Source organism: Bubalus kerabau, chromosome 8 (genome assembly GCF_029407905.1).
Source record: "Bubalus kerabau isolate K-KA32 ecotype Philippines breed swamp buffalo chromosome 8, PCC_UOA_SB_1v2, whole genome shotgun sequence".
In the NCBI taxonomy this organism is placed as follows: domain Eukaryota; kingdom Metazoa; phylum Chordata; class Mammalia; order Artiodactyla; family Bovidae; genus Bubalus; species Bubalus kerabau.
The window spans coordinates 12,486,849-12,508,262 of NC_073631.1; the positions used below are offsets into that span (position 1 = coordinate 12,486,849).

At 36.9% G+C, this 21,414-nt stretch overlaps 1 protein-coding gene across 5 annotated transcripts in view; it reads left to right on the plus strand.

The window, feature by feature from the left end:
* The window catches only part of ANKIB1 (ankyrin repeat and IBR domain containing 1), a 155,007-nt gene that overhangs the window by 39,267 nt on the left and 94,326 nt on the right, over nucleotides 1-21,414 (plus strand). For 4 of the 5 annotated variants that reach the window (XM_055589697.1, XM_055589695.1, XM_055589693.1 and 1 more), the window contains one exon: nucleotides 15,149-15,426. In XM_055589697.1, the coding sequence (XP_055445672.1) occupies nucleotides 15,239-15,426 (188 nt within the window). In that variant the 5' untranslated portion in view covers nucleotides 15,149-15,238. Of the gene's footprint in view, nucleotides 1-14,129; nucleotides 14,232-15,148; nucleotides 15,427-21,414 lie in introns of all 5 variants that reach the window. The other variant, XM_055589694.1, reaches the window with a different exon arrangement.

The window sequence follows — 21,414 nt, forward strand, 5'->3', positions numbered from 1 at the left end:
TAAGCAGTGCTGCAGTGAACAGTGGTGTGCATGCATCTTTCTGAATTAATGATTTTATCCAGTTGTATACCCGGATGTGGGATTGCCAGGTCATATGGTAGTTCTGTTTTTAGTTTTTAAAGGAATTTCCAGACTGTTCTCCATAGTGGCTCTATCAGTTTACATTCGCACCAGCAGTGTAAGAGGTTCCCTGTTTTCCACACCCTCTGCATTTGTTTAATTTTTAGATTGCACATATAATTGAAAACATACAGTATTTATCTTTCTCTAACTTCACTAAGCATAATATCCCCCAATTCTATTCACATTGTTGCAAATGACAAGATTTCTTTTTTTATATATAAATATTCCATTATATATTTATTACGTTGTCTTTATCCATTGATTTGTTGATGGACACTTTTGGTTGCTTCTATATCTTGGCTGTTATAAATAATGCTGCTGTGAAATTGCAGTGCATATATCTTTTTAAATTAATGTTTCCATTTTCTTTGGATATATACCCAAGTCTCAAATTGTTGGATCATATGGTAGTCTGTACTTAATCTTTTTAGGAACCTTCATTCTGTTTTCCATAGTGGATGTACTAATTTAAATTTCCACCAACGTTTCCCTTTCTTCCATCCTCACCAGCATTTATTATTTGTTATCTTTTGGATGATAACCATGCCAACATGTGTGAGATGATATCGCACTGTAATTTTGACTTGCATTTCCCTGATGGTTAGTCATGTTAAGCATCTTTTTATGCGCCTGTTGATCATCTGTATGTCTTCTTTGAAAGATGTCTATTCAGGTCTTCTGCCCATGTTTTAATTGTTTTTTCAATATTGCGTTTTATTAGCTATTTATATATCTTGGACATTACTCTCATATCACACATACCATTTGGAAATATATTCTCTTATTCAGTGGGAACTCTTGGGTTTATTGATGGTTTCCCTTGCTGTGCAAAAGCCTGTACATTTAATTAGGTCCCGTTTGTTTATTTTTTCTTTTGTTTCTTTTGCCCGAAAAAACAGATTCAAAAAAACATGGTTAAGATTTATGTCAGAGTACATTGTGTATTTTCTTCTAGGTTATATTTTCAGGCCTTTAATCCATTTTGAGTTATCCTGTATATGGTGCAATAAAATATTCTAATTTCATTCTTTTATCTGTCCAGTTTTCCTGACACTACTTATTTGACTAGATTGTTTTTTCCCCATTATATATTCTTGCTTTCTTTCAGTTCAGTTCAGTTCAGTTGCTCAGTCGCATCCGACTCTTTGCAACCCCATGAATCATAGCACGCCAGGCCTACCTGTCCATCACCAACTCCTGGAGTTCACTCAGACTCATGTCCATCAAGTCAGTGATGCAGTCCAGCCATCTCATCCTCTGTCATCCCTTCTCCTCCTGCCCCCAACCCCTCCCAGCATCAGAGTCTTTTCCAATGAGTCAACTCTTCGCATGAGGTGGCCAAAGTACTGCAGTTTCAGCTTTAGCATCATTCCTTCCAAAGAAATCCCAGAGCTGATCTCCTTCAGAATGGACTGGTTAGATCTCCTTGCAGTCCAAGGGACTCTCAAGAGTCTTCTCCAACACCACAGTTCAAAAGCATCAATTCTTCGGTGCTCAGCTTTCTTCACAGTCCAACTCTCACATCCATACATGACCACTGGAAAAACCATAGCCTTGACTAGACGGACCTTTGTTGGCAAAGTAATGTCTCTGCTCTTGAATATGCTATCTAGGTTGGTCATAATTTTTCTTCCAAGGAGTAAGTGTCTTTTAATTTCATGGCTGCAATCACCTGCAGTGATTTTGGAGCCCAAAAAAAGAAAGTCTGACACTGTTTCCACTGTTTCCCCATCTATTTCCCATGAAGTGATGGGAACAGATGCCATGATCTTCGTTTTCTGAATGTTGAGTTTTAAGCCAACTTTTTCAGTCTCCTCTTTCACCTTCATCAAGAGGCTTTTGAGTTCCTTTTCACTTTCTGCCATAAGGGTGGTGTCATCTGCATATCTGAGGTTACTGATATTTCTCCCGGCAATCTTGATTCCAGCTTGTGCTTCTTCCAGTCCAGCGTTTCTCATGATGTACTCTGCATAGAAGTTAAATAAGCAGGGTGACAATATACAGCCTTGATGTACTCCTTTTCCTATTTGGAACCAGTCTGTTGTTTCATGTCCAGTTCTAACTGTTGCTTCCTGACCTGCATACAAATTTCTCAAGAGGCAGGAGAGGTGGTCTGGTATTCCCATCTCTTTCAGAATTTTCCACAGTTTATTGTGATCCACACAGTCAAAGGCTTTGGCATAGTCAATAAAGCAGAAATATATGTTTTTTTGGAACTCTCTTGCTTTTTTGATGATACAGCTGATGTTGGCAATTTGGTCTCTGGTTCCTCTGCCTTTTCTAAAACCAGCTTGAACATCTGGAAGTTCACGGTCCACGTATTGCTGAAGCCTGGCTTGCAGAATTTTGAGAATTACTTTACTAGCATGTGAGATGAGTGCAATTGTGTGGTAGTTTGAGCATTCTTTGGCATTGCCTTGCTTTCTTTATCATCAGTTAATTAACAATAAGTGCATGAGTTTCTCTCTGGGCTCTCTACTCTTTTCCATTGATCTGTGTCTGATTTTTATGCTGGACTTCCCTGGTGGCTCAGACGGTAAAGCGTCTGCCTACAGTGCAGGAGCCCTGGATTGAATCCCTGGGTTGGGAAGATCTCCTGGAGAAGGAAATGGCAACCCAGTCCAGTATTCTTGCTTGGAATATCCCATGGATGGTTAAACAAGGCTGTGGTCAATGTGATTACACTGGTTAGTTTTTTGTGGTTTTTAGTCTGTCTGCCCTCTGAGAAGGATAAGAGGCTTATGGAAGTTTCCTGATGGGAGAGACTGACTGAGGGGGAAACTGGGTCTTGTTCTGATGGGCAGTCCATGGACCTAACAGAAGCAGAAAATATTAAGAAGAGGTGGCAAGAATACACAGAAGAACTGTACGAAAAAGATCTTCATGACCCAGGTAATCACAATGGTGTGATCATTCACCTAGAGCTAGACATCCTGGAATGTGAAGTCAAGTGCTGCTTACTAAGCATCACTAAGAACATAGCTAGTGGAGGTGATGGAATTCCAGTTGAGCTATTTCAAATCCTGAAAGATGATGCTGTGAAAGTGCTGCACTCAATATGCCAGCAAATTTGGAAAACTTAGCAGTGGCCACAGGACTGGAAGAGGTCAGTTTTCATTCCAATCCCAAAGAAAGGCAATGACAAAGAATGCTCAAACTACCGCACAATTGCACTCATCTCACATGCTAGTAAGTAATGCTCAAAATTCTCCAAGCCAGGCTTCAGCAGTACGTGAACCGTGAACTTCCAGATGTTCAAGCTGGTTTTAGAAAAGGCAGAGGAACCAGAGACCAAATTGCCAATATCCGCTGGATCATGGAAAAAGCCAGAGAGTTCCAGAAAAACATCTATTTCTGCTTTATTGACTATGCCAAAGCCTTTGACTGTGTGGATCACAATAAACTGTGGAAAATTCTGAAAGAGATGGGAATACCAGACCACCTGACCTGCCTCTTGAGAAACCTGTATGCAGGTCAGGAAGCAACAGTTAGAACTGGACATGCAACAACAGACTGGTTCCAAATAGGAAAAGGAGTACATCAAGGCTATATATTGTCACCCTGCTTATTTAACTTATATTCAGAGTACATCATGAGAAACACTGGGCTGGATGAAGTACAAGCTGGAATCAGGATCACCGGGAGAAGTATCAATAACCCCAGGTATGAAGATGACACCACCCTTATGGCAGAAAGTGAAGAAGAACTAAAGAGCCTCTTGATGAAAGTGAAAGAGGAGAGTGAAAAAGTTGGCTTAAAGCTCAATATTCAGAAATCTAAGATCATGGCATCTGTTCCCATCACTTCATGGGAAATAGATGGGGAAACAGAGGAAACAATGACAGACTTTATATTTGGGGGATCCAAAATCATTGCAGATGGTGACTGCAGCCATGAAATTAAAAGATGCTTACTCCTTGGAAGGAAAGTTATAACCAACCTAGACGGCATATTAAAAACTAGAGACATTACTTTGCCAACAAAGGTCCATCTAGTCAAAGCTATGACTTCCAGTAGTCATGTATGGATGTCAGAGTTGGACTATAAAGAAAGCTGAGTGCCGAAGAATGGATGCCTTTGAACTGTGGTGTTGGAGAAGACTCTCGAGAGTCTCTTGGACTGCAAGGAATTCCAACCAATCCATCCTAAAGGAAATCAGTCCTGAATATTCATTGGAAGGACTGATGCTGAAGCTGAAACTCCAATACTTTGGCCACCTGATGCAAAGAACTGACTCATTTGAGGAGACCCTGATGCTGGGAAAGATTGAAGGCAGGAGGAGACAACAGAGGATGAGATGGTTTGATGGCATCAACGACTCAATGGACATGAATTTGAGTAAACTCTGTGAGTTGGTGATGGACAGGGAGGCCTGGCGTGCTGCAGTCCATTGGGTCACAAGGAGTTAGACACGACTGAGCTGAACTGAGCCTTAGCTTTTTTTTTTTTCATTCTGTAGCATTTAGTATAATCTGAAGTTAAGGGAGTGTGATACCTCCAGGTTTGCTCTTTTTTCTCACGATTACTTTGACTATTTGGGGCCTTTTGTGATTCTGTTCCAGAAAATTTTAGGATTTTTTGTTCTAGTTTTGTGACATTTGTCAAGAGTTGTTTTGATAAGGATTGCTTTAGGTTTATGGACCTTTAAACAATGTTAATCTTTCCAGTCTATGAATATGAATGCCTTTCCATTTATTTGTATCATCGTCTGTTTCGTTTATCAGTGTCTTATAGTTTTCAGACTGTGGTTTTTTCTTTCTTAGTGTGTTTATTTCTAGGTATTTCATTCTTTTTGATGCAGTGGTCACTGGGATTGTTTTTTTACTTTTGCCATTTAATATGAATTAGCTGTGGGTTTGTTATAAATGGACTTTGTTATGTTGAGATATGTTCCCTCCATGCCAACTTTGTTGAGGGTTTTTCTCATGAAGGGAAGTTGAATTTTGTCAGGTGGTCTGTCTGTACCTGTTGAGATGATCATGTGACTTTTATTTTTTGTTTTGTTAACGTGATTCATCCCATTGGTTGATTTGTAGATATTGAACCATCTTTCCATCCCCAGAATGAATCCCACTTGACCATGATTTATGGTCCTTTTTGTATATTGTTGAATTTGGTTTGCTAATATTTTGTTTAGGATTTTTACCTCTATATTTATCAAGGATATTGAAATAATTTTCCTTTTCATAGTATCTTTGTCTGGTTTTGATATGTGTAGTGGTGGACTTTAGAATGGACTTGGAAGTGTGACCTTCTCCTCAGTTTTTCCGAATAATTTGAGAAGGCTAGGTAGGTATTAACTCTTCTTTATATGTTTGGTAGACTTCACCTGGGAAGCTGTCTGGTTCTGGACTTTTCTTTGTTGGGAGGTTTTTGATTACTGATTCAGTTTTAATACTGCTGCTACTGCTAAGTTGCTTCAGTCATGTCCAACTCTGTGTGACCCCATAGACGGCAGCCCACCAGGCTCCTCCGTCCATGGGATTTTCCAGGCAAGAGTGCTGGAGTGGGGTGCCATTGCCTTCTCCGTTTTAATACTAGTATCAGTCTATTCAAATTATGTTTCTTCCTAATTCAGTTTTGCAAGATTGTGTGTTTCCAGGAATTTATCCATTTCTTCCAGGTTGCTGAATTTGTTGGCATTTACCTCTTCATAGTATTCTCTTATGATTGTTTATGTTTCTGTGATACTGATTGTAATTTCTCCTCTTTCACCTATTATTTTGTTATTGGGGTCCTCTGTCTTTTCTTAATGAACCTGTGTAAAGGCTTAATTATTTTATCTTTGAAAAAAAGAACTCCTCATTTCGTTGTTCTTTTCCTTTCTCGGTAGAGGGGTTCTCTAGTTTGTTTGTTTTTTTTTTTGTCTCTGATCTTTACTGTTTCCTTCCTTCCGCTGACTTTCAGTTTTGTCTGTTCTTTTTCTAATTCTTTTACGTGATAGTTTAGCTTGTCTATTTGAGATTTTTCTTGTTTTCTGAGGTGTATAGTCTCTATTTGTTTTTGTTTTTCCCATTTTTCTTCCTGTATTTGATTTCTGGTTTTATACTGTTGAGATCAGAAAAGATGCTTGATATGATTTCTGTCCTTTTAAATTCATTGGGACTTGCCTGATGACCTATTCTGGAGAGCATTCCATGTGAACTTGAGTATGTATCTTGCTGATTTTGGATGGAATATTTTGTAACTGTTAAGTACAACTGGTCTAGTTTGTTATGTAATGCCATTGTGTCCCAGTTGGTTTTCTGTTTGGATCATGTGTCCATTGATGGTAAGTGGAGTGTTAAAATCCTACTGTTACTGTATTCTTGTCAAGTTCTCCCTATTATGTCCATTGTTAGTAGATCTGTTTTAAATACTTTTTGTTAATGCCAAAAAGAATAGAGGAAGAATTCCAAGTACAGTTGGCATAATTCTTCCCTTCACAGTTAATAGGGTAATACATATTTCCTTAGTCTTTTTCTATAAATATGTATTTTTTAAGTGGTGATGGTAGTATATGTAACATTTATGGTAAAAGCTTTTTTCCACAGAATATAAAATTATAAAAATGATTTCAACTAATGTATCCCAGCATTCTGTTGAATGGATTTACCATAATTTACTTAATTGGAAGCTAAACTGAGAAACATTTGTTCATAGTTTCTTGGAAATTGAAAATTTAAAAGCAGTTGAGCTACTTGTGTGTTTTGAGTGTTAGAATAATTTTCTTTCGTATATTTTAGATTCAAGTGGACATATATTCTCCTCTTAAATTGAAAGTTAAAATAATACTCTATTTGACTAGTTTATGATAAGAGATATTGAAAAGATTTTTTTAAGACTTAAAACTCATTGTGATTTTATTTTGAAGTGTAATTCATTTATTGCATTATAGGTATTTCTAGTGATTTTTCTTTTTTGAGAAGATTGTAAGTTCTGTTATTTCTTGAGTTATGAACACTTAGTTTATGAATTTTCATGCATTGAAATAACTTTCTTTAGATATGCTCTAGAAATAAAATGAAGCAGTTTCTAAAATAAGGTTTTAAGTTCCATACAAAGAGCTGAAAATGAAATTTTGGAAAAGAGATCCATTTTATATTTGGGAAATAGAAAAACAATGATGTTTTTATTTATCTCACTTTTATCTGGAGGATGATCAGCAAGCAAGATCCAAGCTTTGTTACCCCCTGGGTTTCCCTCTCACTTGAATATGTAAGCAGGGTGTTGACATCAGAGATTATCAATCACTCATCCTTGTCCCTGTTGGTGATCTTCAGATAGCTTACTGTGAATAAAAGACAGGAGAGGAAAACCAACAGCTTCCCTTCTTTTGTTTTCTCCACTTCTCTTCGTATGGTTCTATAGTGGATGGTGCTAATAACTTTCCAATACTGAGAGATTAGATGTTTATCTTTAAATGTTACAAAATTTAAAACTCCAAAAATTGAAATTTGATTCAGTTTTTAACATGCATACATAGTTTCAGAAGTTAGAAAGACCAGACAGTACCATACTTTCGACTTATACTCAACATAGTAAATAAAAACTATGATAATAACAATTAAAAGAATCATTTATGTGTAGCATAATTCTAATACTAGTGATGTATATTTAGAATATACTGTTTAAAGTCATAGATTTTAGGTACTCACATACTTTCAGTGTTACTGTTTCTTCTAATTTTTAAAATTTTCCCTAGAGCTTTCTAACATTGTAAATTATAAGAATCATTGTGAAGTTTTAAGCTCATTTTTAATAGGAAAACCTTGAGAGAACATTAGTTTGCATAAAAAGAATTGATTTCCTCTTAGTCTTGAATTTCCTGTGGGCAGAACACCCTAAATTAAAATTAGGATCTTGATAATGGGGAATAAACCTTTTTAACAATATTAAATAATATATTTGTCATTTTTGTAAAAGTATGAAATACTTATAAGTATACTTATAAGTATGTGTAAATACTTTGGCCACCTGATGTGAAGAACTGACTCACTGGAAAAGACCCTGATGCTGGGAAAGATTGAAGGCGGGAGGAGAAGGGGACGACTGAGGATGAGATGGTTGGAGGGCATCACCGACTCCATGGACATGAGTTTGAGTAAAGTCCGGGAGTTGGTGATGGACAGGCAAGCCCGGAGTACTGCAGTCCATGGGGTCGCAAAGAGTCAGACAAGACTGAGCAACTGAACTGAACTAATGAAAATTTTGGTTTAAAATGAACTAATTTTAACCTAACATTTTTCAAGTGAGGTAAAATATCCCTTCATTATGGAAACTATATCACATAGGCACACCAGCAGTGAATGTGGATTGATTGTTCTGTGAGTTCCCTATAAATTTTAGAAATCTTATCTAATGTTATTTAGATTCCTTAATTTAGTTGTCATAAAAGACTAACATAAGTTTATCCTATGTCCTTGGCATATATTTCCTTGTCTTTTCTGTTTGTTTCTTTTTAATGCATGTGTATGGTTTACTTAAGTAATTTTAGTTTCCAGCACTATTCAGAAATGAATTATAAGTACATAATGATAAAATATTATTTGGAAGTTTTCTCACAACTTAGATTTGGACAGTCATTTACAACCTATCTGATGGTTAAATTTCTAACTCTTTCAACTGTCCTAAAGTTCTGAACCAATAAGTAATTATGAAATGGCTTCTGGGAAATGCACACACACATGCACACACACCCAGGGGAAAGTACGCAGACTAATGAAATGCCTTCTTTATTAGTCACTGTGCTAAATACTTTACTTTCAGTTTTATTTTTCACAGTAACTCGTGTTCATTATATTGTCAAGGAAGCAAATGCCCAGAGATTAACATAAAGATTAGGATTCTGGTCTTTTTTTTTTTTTTAAGAATCTCTTGTTTAGGGCTTTATAGTTTCACAGCAAAATTAAAGGGAATACACTGAGGTTTCCCACACACCCCTAACCCCATGCATGCATGGCCCCCTCCATTATCAGCGTTACTCACCAGAATGGCCCACTTGTTAAGCTGGTGAACCTACGTTAACACGACAGAATCACTCAAAATCCAGTGTACCTTTGGATTCACTCTTAAGTGTTTAACATTCTGTAGATTTGGATACGTGTATTAATAATATAGACATGTATAAATAATATATTAATTATTATTATAATATGCATGTATTATTTATATTGTTAATATAATGATATTCCATCATTAGAATATCACACAACATACTTTCAATACCTTAAAAATTCACTGCTGCTACTGCTGCTGCTAAGTCACTTCAGTCATGTCCGACTCTGTGCAACCCATAGACGGCAGCCCACCAGGCTCCCCCGTCCCTGGGATTCTCCAGGCAAGAACACTGGAGTGGGTTTCCATTTCCTTCTCCAATGCAGGAAAGTGAAAAGTGAAAGTGAAGTCACTCAGTCGTGTCCGACTCTTAGCAATTCAGCCTTCCCTTGTCCCCAGCCCTGGTGATCACTCATCTTTTTAAAACTGGATAGTTTTATCTTTTTCCAGAATATCATGTAGTTGGAATCTTGTGGTCTGTAGCCTTTTGGCTTCTCTTTATTACTAATGTACAATTAAGGTTCCTCGTGTGTTTTCATGATTTGATAGCTCATTTCTTTATAGTGCTGAATTCTATACCATTGTCTGCATGTACCACAGTTAATTTATTCATTTACTCACTTAAGGGCATCTTATTTGCTCCCAAGTTTTTGGTAGTTATGAATAGAGCTGCCGTAGACATCCAAGTGGGCTCCCCTGGTTGCTCAACAGTAACGAATCTGCCTGCGAGTGCAGGAGACACGGGTTCCATTCCTGGGTCAGGAAAATCCCCTGGAGAAGGAAATAGCAGCCCACTCTAGTATTGTTGCCTGGACAATCACATGGACAGAGAAGCCTGGCAGGCTACAGTCCATGGGGTTGCAAAGAGTTGGACATGCATGAGTGATTAAACAACTACAGAAAATAGCCATTTGCAGGTTTTTGTGTGGCTGTAGATTTTCAACACCTTTGAGTAGGTATCATGATTACTGGATTATGTGCTCCCTGGTGGATGAGATTGGTCCAGGGACTGGTGCCTGAGCCCTCTGGTTATCAAGGCTCTGTCAAGGGATGTGTGGAGAGGCAGTTGTGGGTTCAGGAGGACTTCAGGCCACCTGTCAGCTGTTGGTAGGGCTGTGCTCCCACCATGTTGGTTTTTTGGCCTGAGGCATCCCACCACTGGCACCTACAGGTGAGACAAGGTTCCAGTGCCACAATGGTGACCTCCAGGAGAGCCCCCACCGATGAGCATACCCTGGGGCCTCTGGCCCTGTGTCCTTGCCCCCCAAGTGAGCGTCAGCCGACCCCCGCTTCCTCAGGAGACCTTTCAAAGACCTCCCAGGGTCCTGTGGAGTCACTTCTTCACCCTAGATCCTAGCGCGCATGAGTCCTTGCATGAGTCCTTCCCGGAGAGCGGTGCCTGACATGGGGTTCAGAACTTTCTCTTCTGTAGGAGAACTTCATGATATAATTATTTGGCAGTTTGCAAGTTGTGATTTGATTATATTATGAATTTGCCCCCCTACCATCTCATTGTGGCTTTTTCTTTGTCTTTGGAACTACAGTATCTTTTTTGGTAGGTTCTAGATGAGGTGAGCTCAAGTCTTTTCTATTCCACTATCTTGTTTTCATCTCATAATTATTACTTCTTAAAATAATATCTGTTTACAAATTTCTAACCATTTATCTCTTTTTTAAATTGAATATACAGTTGATTTAAGTTTAGGCAGCCTCAGTTTGAGGCATAAATAATTCTTTTTCTCAGTTGCATCAACTTTAAGACTTTTATTTCTTCACACCACACTAAAATGCTTCCAACTTAACATTTTTACCTATGTTCAGGAAATAAAGACAATATGGTATTCAAAAATTGTGAAAGCAAACCAGATATGCCAAAGTTGCTAAAATTGAGCTCTTCACTGACATTATCTTAACATTAGAGCCCAAAATATTCATTTTGAGCACTACATATTTTCAGTGGTTGTAAAGTCAAATGTATGAAAGCTGAATACCGTCTAAGAAAAATTGTAGCTACTTGAAAATTTTACTAGCAGGGAGTTTAGAACTTAGAATTCTCTGATCATTGCAGATAATTATGTTTTAATAGGAAATAGAATAATTCTAAGAGTGATGCTGCATGCAGTGGTTGTATCCCGTGTTTGAACAGCTTTCCACCGTGGACCTCATGCTAGCTGTTTTCTGTGTTCATCTGCCAGTTTGGCAAAAAGAGGCACTCAGTTGCTGTCCTTTGCAGCTGTTTTCACTTCTTTCTTTACTAACTGCAGCATCCTTTTCCATACAGTGAAAGCTGTATAGATATAAATGGTATCCAGCAGCAGCCAGAATTTGCTAGATGATCTCTTTCCTTGGTTGCTCAGAAACCTCGGGCAGCCAAACTGCCGCAGCGAGTTTTCCAGAGCTGTCAGCATAATACTTTCATGTTTGTCTGGACATTTTATTTCTGGAATACATCTTACAGGGAAGTTGCTGTCTTAGTTAAGAGGTTTTTCTCAGCTCAGATCATTTTGATAATAATCTCTAATACCCACAAGTTTTGCTGTAGACTGCAGATAGATGTTCATGAACTTCTTGCAGGAAGCCACCAAGATTAAAGCCACACTTGACTTCACTTTAATATGCAATTAGGCAAGCTAATTCCCAAATCACTTAACTATATTGCATTTGTAGCAACATTTTGGAGTAAGACCTCCTCAGTTCAGTTCAGTTGCTCAGTCGTGTCCGACTCTTTGCGACCCCATGAACCACAGAACGCCAGGCCTCGCTGTCCATCACCAACTCCCGGAGTCCACCCAAACCCATGTCCATCTGGTTGGTGATGCCATCCAACCATCTCATCCTCTGTCATCCCCTTCTCCTCCTGCTTTCAGTCTTTTCCTGCATCAGGGTCTTTTCCAAAAGACCTCCTGCTCCCTGCCTTATATATGTTTATGTGTGTATGTGTGTGTTTTCCATGTACCTCCAGTGTGAGATTCTGTCTCCTGCGCTGGCTTTGTTCTAAATTTTGTATACCTTTCACTTAGTATTTGTAAGTGCAGTTACACTGGAGAGACCTTTGTTAATACTGGCAGTGACCTAGAAAATTAGTGAAAGAGGAGTTAACTTTGATTCAGAAGACTGTTGAAAAAAATACATAGTTTTTATCGTCAAAGGTCAGACCCCTAATAAATGATGAAGTTTAGACTACCAGGTACATATCAGTTCTGATATAAAACTTAGAGTAGGTGACATTTTTCTTAAGGTTTCACTGTCTTTTGAAAAGAATTCGAGTATTGAGTTCTTTAAAGGCAGCAACTCTTAACCAATGGCTTGCAGATAGGAGAAGGAGATAAAATTTAGTGAGTACCTACTATGCACTGTATTACATACTTAACCTAGGTAATCTTGACAATTCCGCAGGGTAGGTGGCCTTATACCTTTTTTACATAAGAAAAAATTAAGGTACAGAGAGGTTAAATGATTTGTGTTATTAGTACTAACAAGTAGATGTGGGATTCCAAACCTGCTATTTTCCTTCCACCACATCAGGGGTTGTCTACCAACCTACAGCTCATGGACCACATCTCGGATCTTACTTTTGTAAATGAAATTCATAGAACACAACCACAGCTATTCTACGATTAGATACTGCCTATGGCCATCAAGCTGTAACAGCCGAGTTGAGTACTTAAGACAGATCATATGACTCAGGGAGCCATATGATTCACAAGTAGATATTTTACTATCTGGTCTTTTATGGGAAAAGTTTGCTGATACCGGCACTAAACCTTGCTTTGTTTAGAGGTACTGTAAACTCTACATTCTGTAGTATAAATTTCAGTCTTACTGAAGCATTAGACTTGGACAAGAGCAATAAGATAATGATGAAGGCAAGCAACAACCCATGAATGTTCAAAAGCTTTCCTATTTGGAAAGATAGGCTGGTATGATTTAAATATAGTCTTTTCTGCTTCTGTGATTCAGTGCATGTCTCCCAGTTTCCTCATTCATAGGTTAATAAACTGCCTCAAAAACTCAAGTGCGCTTAAATTAATAAACTACTCCCAGAAATCCTTTATAGAAGATGAAGTTGTTTAAAAATAAATATCTATCTCCTAATATGTTACCTTTTACTACAAAAGTAAACTATTTTTAAAGTCATTATTATGGGCTGAAGGTTGGCCTCAACAAAATAATTGGCTCCTACTCTTAATTTAACTGGTACTAAAGATAACCTTTAGAAATATAGTGTCCAACTGGAAGAGTCTATTGAGGAATCTTACACTCCCTTGTAAGGTTACTTATTGTAGCAGTTGGTTCTATGTACCTTCACCCCTCTAACATATGACTCTTGAGCTTAACCCTCTTACTATAATTTTTAAAATTTGAGCCATAGTATAATTCATTGTAAACAAAAATCCCTGAGTGCAAACATTAATTAATACAAGTGGAGGTGTAGTTTAAATGTCACATATACTATTGAAGTGTTACCTTATATCCACAAAAAATAAAGAATAAGAAAGACATATTTCTTTCTTATTAAAAGCAAAAATTATAGAAAGTGAAAGGGAAGTCGCTCAGTCATGTCCGACTCTTTGCAACCCCGTGGACTGTAGCCCACCCGGCTCCTCCATCCATGGGATTCTCCAGGCAAGAATACTGGAGTGGGTTGCCATTTCCTTCTCCAGGGGATCTTCCCAACCCAGGGATCGAACCCGGGTCTCCCGCATTGGAGGCAGACGCTTTAACCTCTGAGCCACCAAATGAAGAAGAAAAAAAAATTATAGAGCCATTCACAATTAAAGGATAATCAGGAAATTAGGGAAAGACATATTTCTTACTCTTTGAGTGATTTTCACTTTCACTTTCATCCATTCTTTACCCGTTAAAGGACACATTTCTTAGTCTGGCCACAACCTATTTTCAGTTTTATTTTCTATTAGCAGTACTCACCAATTGAATAAACCTTTTGTTTCATACCTTCCTTTGCATAGGCTGTTTCCTTTATGACTGGTTTTGATAATGACTGAAGACTAGATTCAGAAACATTTATTGGAATGGAACAAAACTAGCATTTATTAAGCATACTAGCCAAGGTCTGTGGTAGGTACTTAAATAAGTAGCTCTCATAATCCTGACTATTGTCCTTAAGAAATGGTTGTTTCCTTTTACTGTATAGACGTAACCTGAGGCATTAGAAGGGTAGTTACAATTACACAGCTAGTTTGAGATTTCATACTCCAAATTAAGTGATTGTTTTCTTGTCTTTCCCCTACCCACCTCACATTGCTTCAGTAGTAAATACCTGTGATCTTTATTATAACCTCTTTCCAAATACAGTAGTCATAAACAGTTCATGTTTTCAGCCTTGTTTTGAATTATTTACAGTAGAAGAAAATAAATGTAATGGTATTATGGTAGAATAATCACTATTTCATTATTCTGAGTGTAATTAGTTGTAGTTAGTTTTATTCATTTGCTGTGAGTTGTATAGCCCTCTGTATTTACATGTGAAAAATCTTTTCTTTGAAGTCCTTCTAAGTACTGAACAATTTCATTTTACTTTATTGTAATTTAACATTTTCTGGAGTTCTTATATGAGCAAAATTTCCTGTATTTTTCATTATCCTAGAAATTGGCTGAATCAGATTTATATGTAATTTATACAAGAATTTAAGTGTATTCAACCATAAATTTTAATCAAACTCATTTCCTGCCTCTGTGAAGGAGAAAATTGAAAAGACCGTGTATATATGTAACTTTATAGTATAAAGTACAGCCTGTGAAACCGTCACTTTCTGTATGGGAAAATATTGTAGTTTAAGAAGTTAGTTTGGGCAATATTAAACATTAGAGATTTTTTTTGGCTATTAAGATAAATTTGGTAAAACATAATTCTTTCCCTTACATATGCTTCATGGATTTTATTAATATTCCTAATTGTGGTATTTTTTCCTTAGGATACCGCTTCATAATTACTGGTTTTACAATTAATATTTTTTTCCTCCATTAGAATGTGAAACATGTTGCAGAAGCATTTAAGAAGTGGCTGAAGGGTGAAGGAAAAAGTGCCATTGCCTATCAGAAAAAAGCAAAACAAAACATGGGAAGTTCAACCACCAAATTCCGTAAAGCACTCATCAATGGTGATGAAAACCTGGCCTGCCAAATATACGAAAGCAACCCTCAGCTAAAAGAATCCCTTGATCCAAATACATCTTACGGGGAGCCCTACCAGCACAATACTCCATTACACTATGCTGCTAGACATGGAATGAATAGAATATTAGGGTAAGTATTACTGGAAACCAATTGGTAACAGATTAGAGAAAGGGAAAAAAAACCGCTCTGGTCTTTGAGAATACATGCCTTATGTGGTATTATAGTGAACTAAACTTTGTAAAACTGAATATGCCTAAATTATTAAGTATGATTTTTTTATTATGTGTTTCATTTCTGAGGTTAGTTCACATATTCTTTTTACGGTAAATACATTTTGATCGTATGTTTCATAGTATGAATTCTTTATAACAGTGTAGTGTTTTAATTTAAAATGTTTCAGTTCTAGAAAAGTACTTGTCATCTATCAAAAAATTGCAGGGAATGGTGTCCAAGGCAATTTAGTTGAAAAACTGATGTGTTTCCCTTACCTAGTCTTGATCAGATTTGAGTTTCCTTCTTTTAAAAGGTTCAGTTACAGAGAAGACTTTTCTAAAAGTAAAACGTTTTCTTGGAACTGAAAATATCAATACTAAGAAACTTAAAAATCTCTTTAGGTAGAAAGCATTAGTGATAGCAGTATGTGAATTCTTCTTAATTACATGGGAGTTAAATTTGCTATTTGCTAATTTATAAGATGAAAGAAGCAAAGGATAGAAAAGTAGTTCCAAAATAAATGTAGTGTTTTTAGTAGTAGATTGTGCAGCTGTGGAAGTCTGGTGGTAGAAGAGAAAGAAACAATTCTTTGCTTATGCAGTGAAATATAATTCTTAAATTGGCATTCTGAGCACTTTAGAACTTGACAAAAAGCTTTTCAATCCTTTTTCTATTTCTTTTTATACAAATTTGTTGTTCAAATTAAGCTGCTCTTTCTGGTATCCCTGTATCATGCCAGGGGTGTTCTGTCTGCCACATTCATAATGCTGTTTCCCGGGAGTATCTCTCCTCTCAGCCTTCTATTTCTTACCTAAATTTTAGCCTTCCTTCAATGTCCTGGGCTTCCCGGGTGACTCAGTGGTAAAGAATCTGCCTGCTAATGTAGGAGATGTGGGTTAGGTCCCTGGGTCGGGAAGATCTCTTGGAGAAGGAAATGGCAACCCACTCCAGTATTCTTGCCTGGAGAATTCCATGGACAAAGAAGTCTGGCAGGCTAAAGTGACTTAACAGCAGGGTCCTAGGCATTCTTTATCTGTCTTATTCCTGTCACAACCTGTAAGGAACTTTAGTCCGCAAGGAACTTCAGTCTTCTTTTGAACTTCTGTGGTTCTTTTTTGTTTATTACTTGTGTGGTATACACCATCCCATTGGTTTTGTAAATTTGTAAACCTACTCTTTGCCTACCTAAATTACAGCTTTTTAAAAGGACTTTCTTTGTACTTCTAGCGTCTAGCATAGTATCTTACACAAAGTAAATAGAACCTTTCTAAAAGTCATTGCACAGATACTGTCTTTAGGATCAGGATTTGTAAATGAGAAAAATTCCATGAATAACTTAGTTTATTCAGGCCTATGATTATCAAGTAGGTATTTTTGTAACCTCTTAAAAATAAAATAGGTATTTCTTGATTTAAAAAGAGATATTTCTATTACCTCTCCATTTTTCATTTATCTCTTATTTTCATTTCTCTAAAAATACCCACTTAGAAGCTACTGCCACCTAATCTTGTTTGAAATTTTACATTTTTTCTTTCAAAAATGGATGTTCCCTATGTTAATTACACTGACATATTGTACTAAAAAATAATGTCAAACGTGTTGAGGGCTTAACTGTTTTCTAGGCACTACTAACTGCTCTATGTGCCTTGTCTCATTTAATTCTCATTCTAGCTCTATAAGGTCGTTTATCATCTGCATTTCAGAAGTGAGAAAACTGAAGCTCAGAAAGATTAAACAACTTCTCAGAACTCTGCAGCTTATAAATGGCAAAGCTAACTGCCCATATAGGCAGATGACTATAGTCTTTAGGCTTTCAACACTGTGGTAGCCTCTTATCTCTATAGTCAGATAAACCTGTATGTCAGGAATGCCTAAAACACTGTGCTAAGTCGTTTCAGTTGTGTCCAACTCTGTGTGACCCCATGGACTGTAGCCCACCAGGCTCCTCTGTCCATGGGATTCTCCAGGCAAAAATACTGGAGTGGGTTGCCATGCCCTTCTCCAGGGGATTGAACCCATATCTCTTTCATCTCCTGCATTGGCGGGTGGGTTCTTTACCACTAGCACCCCCTGGAATCCTAAAACACTTATTAGCAAGACAGATTAGTTACTCTGGATTTCAGTTTCCTTGTCTCTAAAATATTAAGCTTGTATAATTAAATGAATGTGTTATGTTTCATGATACCTAGTGTATAGTTTCGGAGAAGGCAATGGCACCCCACTCCAGTACTCTTGCCTGGAAAATCCCATGGACGGAGGAGCCTGGTAGGCTGCAGTCCATGGGGTCGCTAGGAGTCGGACATGACTGAGCAACTTCACTTCACTTTTCACTTTCATGCATTGGAGAAGGAAATGGCAACCCACTCCAGTGTTCTTGCCTGGAGAATCCCAGGGACGGGGAAGCCTGGTGGGCTGCCGTCTATGGGGTCGCACAGAGTCGGACACGACTGAAGCGACTTAGCATAGCATAGCATAGTGTATAGTTTTATTATTTCTCAAATTTGTAACCCTAAATATCTTCAGATTATCCTTGACTTACTCATCTCCTTTACCTAACCTGTTACTAATGCAGAGTTCACTCCGTCTTATCTGATGGGTTCATGTCTTTCCATTCCTGTTGCCTAAAAGTTTGTTTACTCTTAACAACCCCTTCTTCCAATACTGAAAGTACTTGACTCCTAAATGTTCCTTTTGCAAGTCTTTTCCTCTTCAAGTCTCATGTTCAGGTTAATCTTGCTAAAACTTTATCCTTTTCAACGTTCTGTCATAAGAAAACTGTAGCGGTACACTATTGTTTGCCTCCTTTTACTTGGCTTCTGAAGCCTTATTTTTTCTCTGCCCTCATTCTGCCGAGTCAGCCTAATCTCTCATTATTCTCCAACATGATCATATCAGTCAGACTGGTTGCCTTCCCTCTTGCTTTCCCACTTTTAAAAATGCCATCCCCTTAGCTTTATTGTTAATCCCTGATTCTGAAATGTCTTGTTTCTTCTCTAATTCCCTGTCCTTTAAGTCCTTACTTGATTTCTGCCTTTTTATGAATTCATTACCAACTGTTCTGACCTGCAGTATTGTTCTCAGAAATTCCTATAACTTAGATTTTAAATCATCCAGTTGTTATTAAACTCATCTCTTTGACTAGATTGTAAATATTACAAATACACTGCTGAACAGTAATGCTCTAAGGAGATTAACTCTTGATTAGTCTGTTCAGTCTTTGCTTTTGATTTGAACATTTTCAGTGAGATTATGAAACTGTTGCTTTAGGTTCTGAATATTGAACACTAACAATAACATTTAATATCAGGTCTTCTTATGTGATTAAAACTTTCTTAGAATACCACAGTAAAATGTTTTTGAATGTTATGACTAAGGTAATATGTCTATTTTAACATAAAAGAACTCAAGTAGGAAAATACTTTTTAATCATTTATAGTATAATTTAAAATATACTTTATAAAATTGGAAAACTTTATTTAAGAGATGTATCTAATCCATTGAGTCTTTTTTTTAGTTTTATTCAAGTGTAGTTGATTTGCAATGCTGTATAAATTTCTGTACAATAAAGTGATTCAGTTATACATATATTCTTTTTCATATGTTTTCCATTATAGTTTGTCACAGGATGTTGAATGTAGCTCCCTGTTCTGTACAGTGGGACTCGTTGTTTATCCATTCTGTAGATACCAGTTTGCATCTGCTAATCTCAGACTCTCACTCCTGCCCTCCCCACCCGCTTCCCCTTGGTAACCACCAGTCTGTTCTATGTGCCCTTGATTTCGTTTCTGTTTCATATTTAGGTTTATTCGTGTCGCATTTTAGATCCAGTAATATCATATGGTGTTTGACTTTGTCTTTCTGACTTGCTTCACTTACTATGGTGGTCTCTATGTCCATCCATGTTGCTTCAGGAGCTTTGTTTCATTCTTTTTTATAGCTGACTAGTAAATATTTCACTGTATATATGCACCACATATTTTCTAGCTGTTTGTCTGTCAGCGGACATTTAGGTTGTTTTCCTGTCTAATCTAGTGAGTCTTAGAGTGCGTTCTGAGGACTTGTAGAGGTAAAGTAGATCAAAACTATTTTTAGTATTTAAATAAATACTGATTTTGAGATGTTATTTGCCTTTTTCACTGTGTTGACATTTGTGGTGATAGTGCAGAAAATGGAGGATAAAACTGCCAATGCTTTTGGGTGAATCAAGGCAGTGGCACCGAACCTTACTAGTAATTACTGTATTCCTCACTGCCGGCCACTTGCTGTTTAAAAAAATAAAAAGCCAATTTTACTTAAAATTTCCTCGATGAAGCAGTAGAATTACTAATGTTAATTAATCTCCATCCTTGAGTACACATCTTTTTATTAGTCTATAAATGAAAAGAATGCACAAAGTCCTTCTGCTCTTGTCTGCTGATAGCTTTGAGGAAGAACACTTGTACTGTTGTTTGAGGTGTGAGTTGAAATGTTGATGCTTATTTTTTCATGAAAACATTTTAAACTAATAACAACAGTAAAAGATGATTGAGCTTGCCAGTGAGTATTGGAATTTTGAAAACTTATATTTACTGCCTTAAGCTTGACAGCTTCCCAGTACTTAGGGACTTACTAATTAAGATTGGCAGTGATATAAATTAACATGAGTTTTTAAAATACTCTATAATGAAATGTGACAAAATCTAGAAGATCTGTATAACTTAGTGAATTAGTATTTTTCAGAAGATAAGTATATGACTTTTTGCAGTTATGCATGGGTAAAAGATTTATTCAAAATATAAGGTAAACCAGTAGATTTTTAAACATTGCAAAAGTTCATTGATAAGATTTCAGATTTTATACTGCAGGTAATCTAAGAAATGACCACTTGTTGAGTTTTTGGTATCAAATATGAATATTCACACTTCTCTAAAAAGGCTATTTTAAAACATTTCTCTCTTTTCTAATTATATAAGGCTGGATTTTCTTCATATGCATCAACCAAAACGAAACATATCATAACTGATTTAATACTATGAGAATCTGTTTTCTATTAGCCAAATGTTAAAAAAGATTTGTAAACATGTAAAACAGTGCCATTGTGTTCACTTAATTTTTAAAAAAATATAGTTATTTTTCATTTTAAGATATTAGGAATGTCAAATATATAATGAGTTTATTTTTAATGGATAAAATTTATTTTAATTTTTAATATGTTGAACATCTCTCACATAAACAAAGGCTCTTAGAGATCTTTTTTAAAAATTTTTATTGGAGTATAGTTGATTTACAATGTTGTGTTAGTTTCTGCTTTACAGCAGAGTGAATCAGTTATTCATATACATGTATCCAGTCTTTTTTAGATTCTTTTCCTATAAAGGTCATTATAGAGTCTTCAGTAGAGTTCTCTGTGTTATAAAATCAGTCCTTATTATTATAGTTATCTATTTTACATATAGTAGTATGTAAAATACTACACACTAAAATACTTTATCAGTCAGTTCATTTCAGTTCAGTAGCTTAGTCGTGTCCGACTGTTTGCAACCCCATGAAGCACAGCACGCCAGGCCTCCCTGTCCATCACCAACTCCCAGAGTTCACCCAGACTCACGTCCATCGAGTCAGGGATGCCATCCAGCCATCTCATCCTCTGTCGTCCCCTTCTCCTCCTGCCCCCAATCCCTCCCAGCATCAGAGTCTTTTCCAGTGAGTCAACTCTTTGCATGAGGTGGCCAAAGTACTGGAGTTTCAGCTTTAGCATCATTCCTTCCAGAGAAATCCCAAGGCTGGTCTTCTTTAGGATGGACTGGTTGGATCTCCTTGCAGTCCAAAGAACTCTCAAGAGACTTCTCCAACACCGGAGTTCAAAAGCATCAATTCTTTGGTGCTCAGCTTTCTTCACAGTCCAACTCGCACATCCATACATGA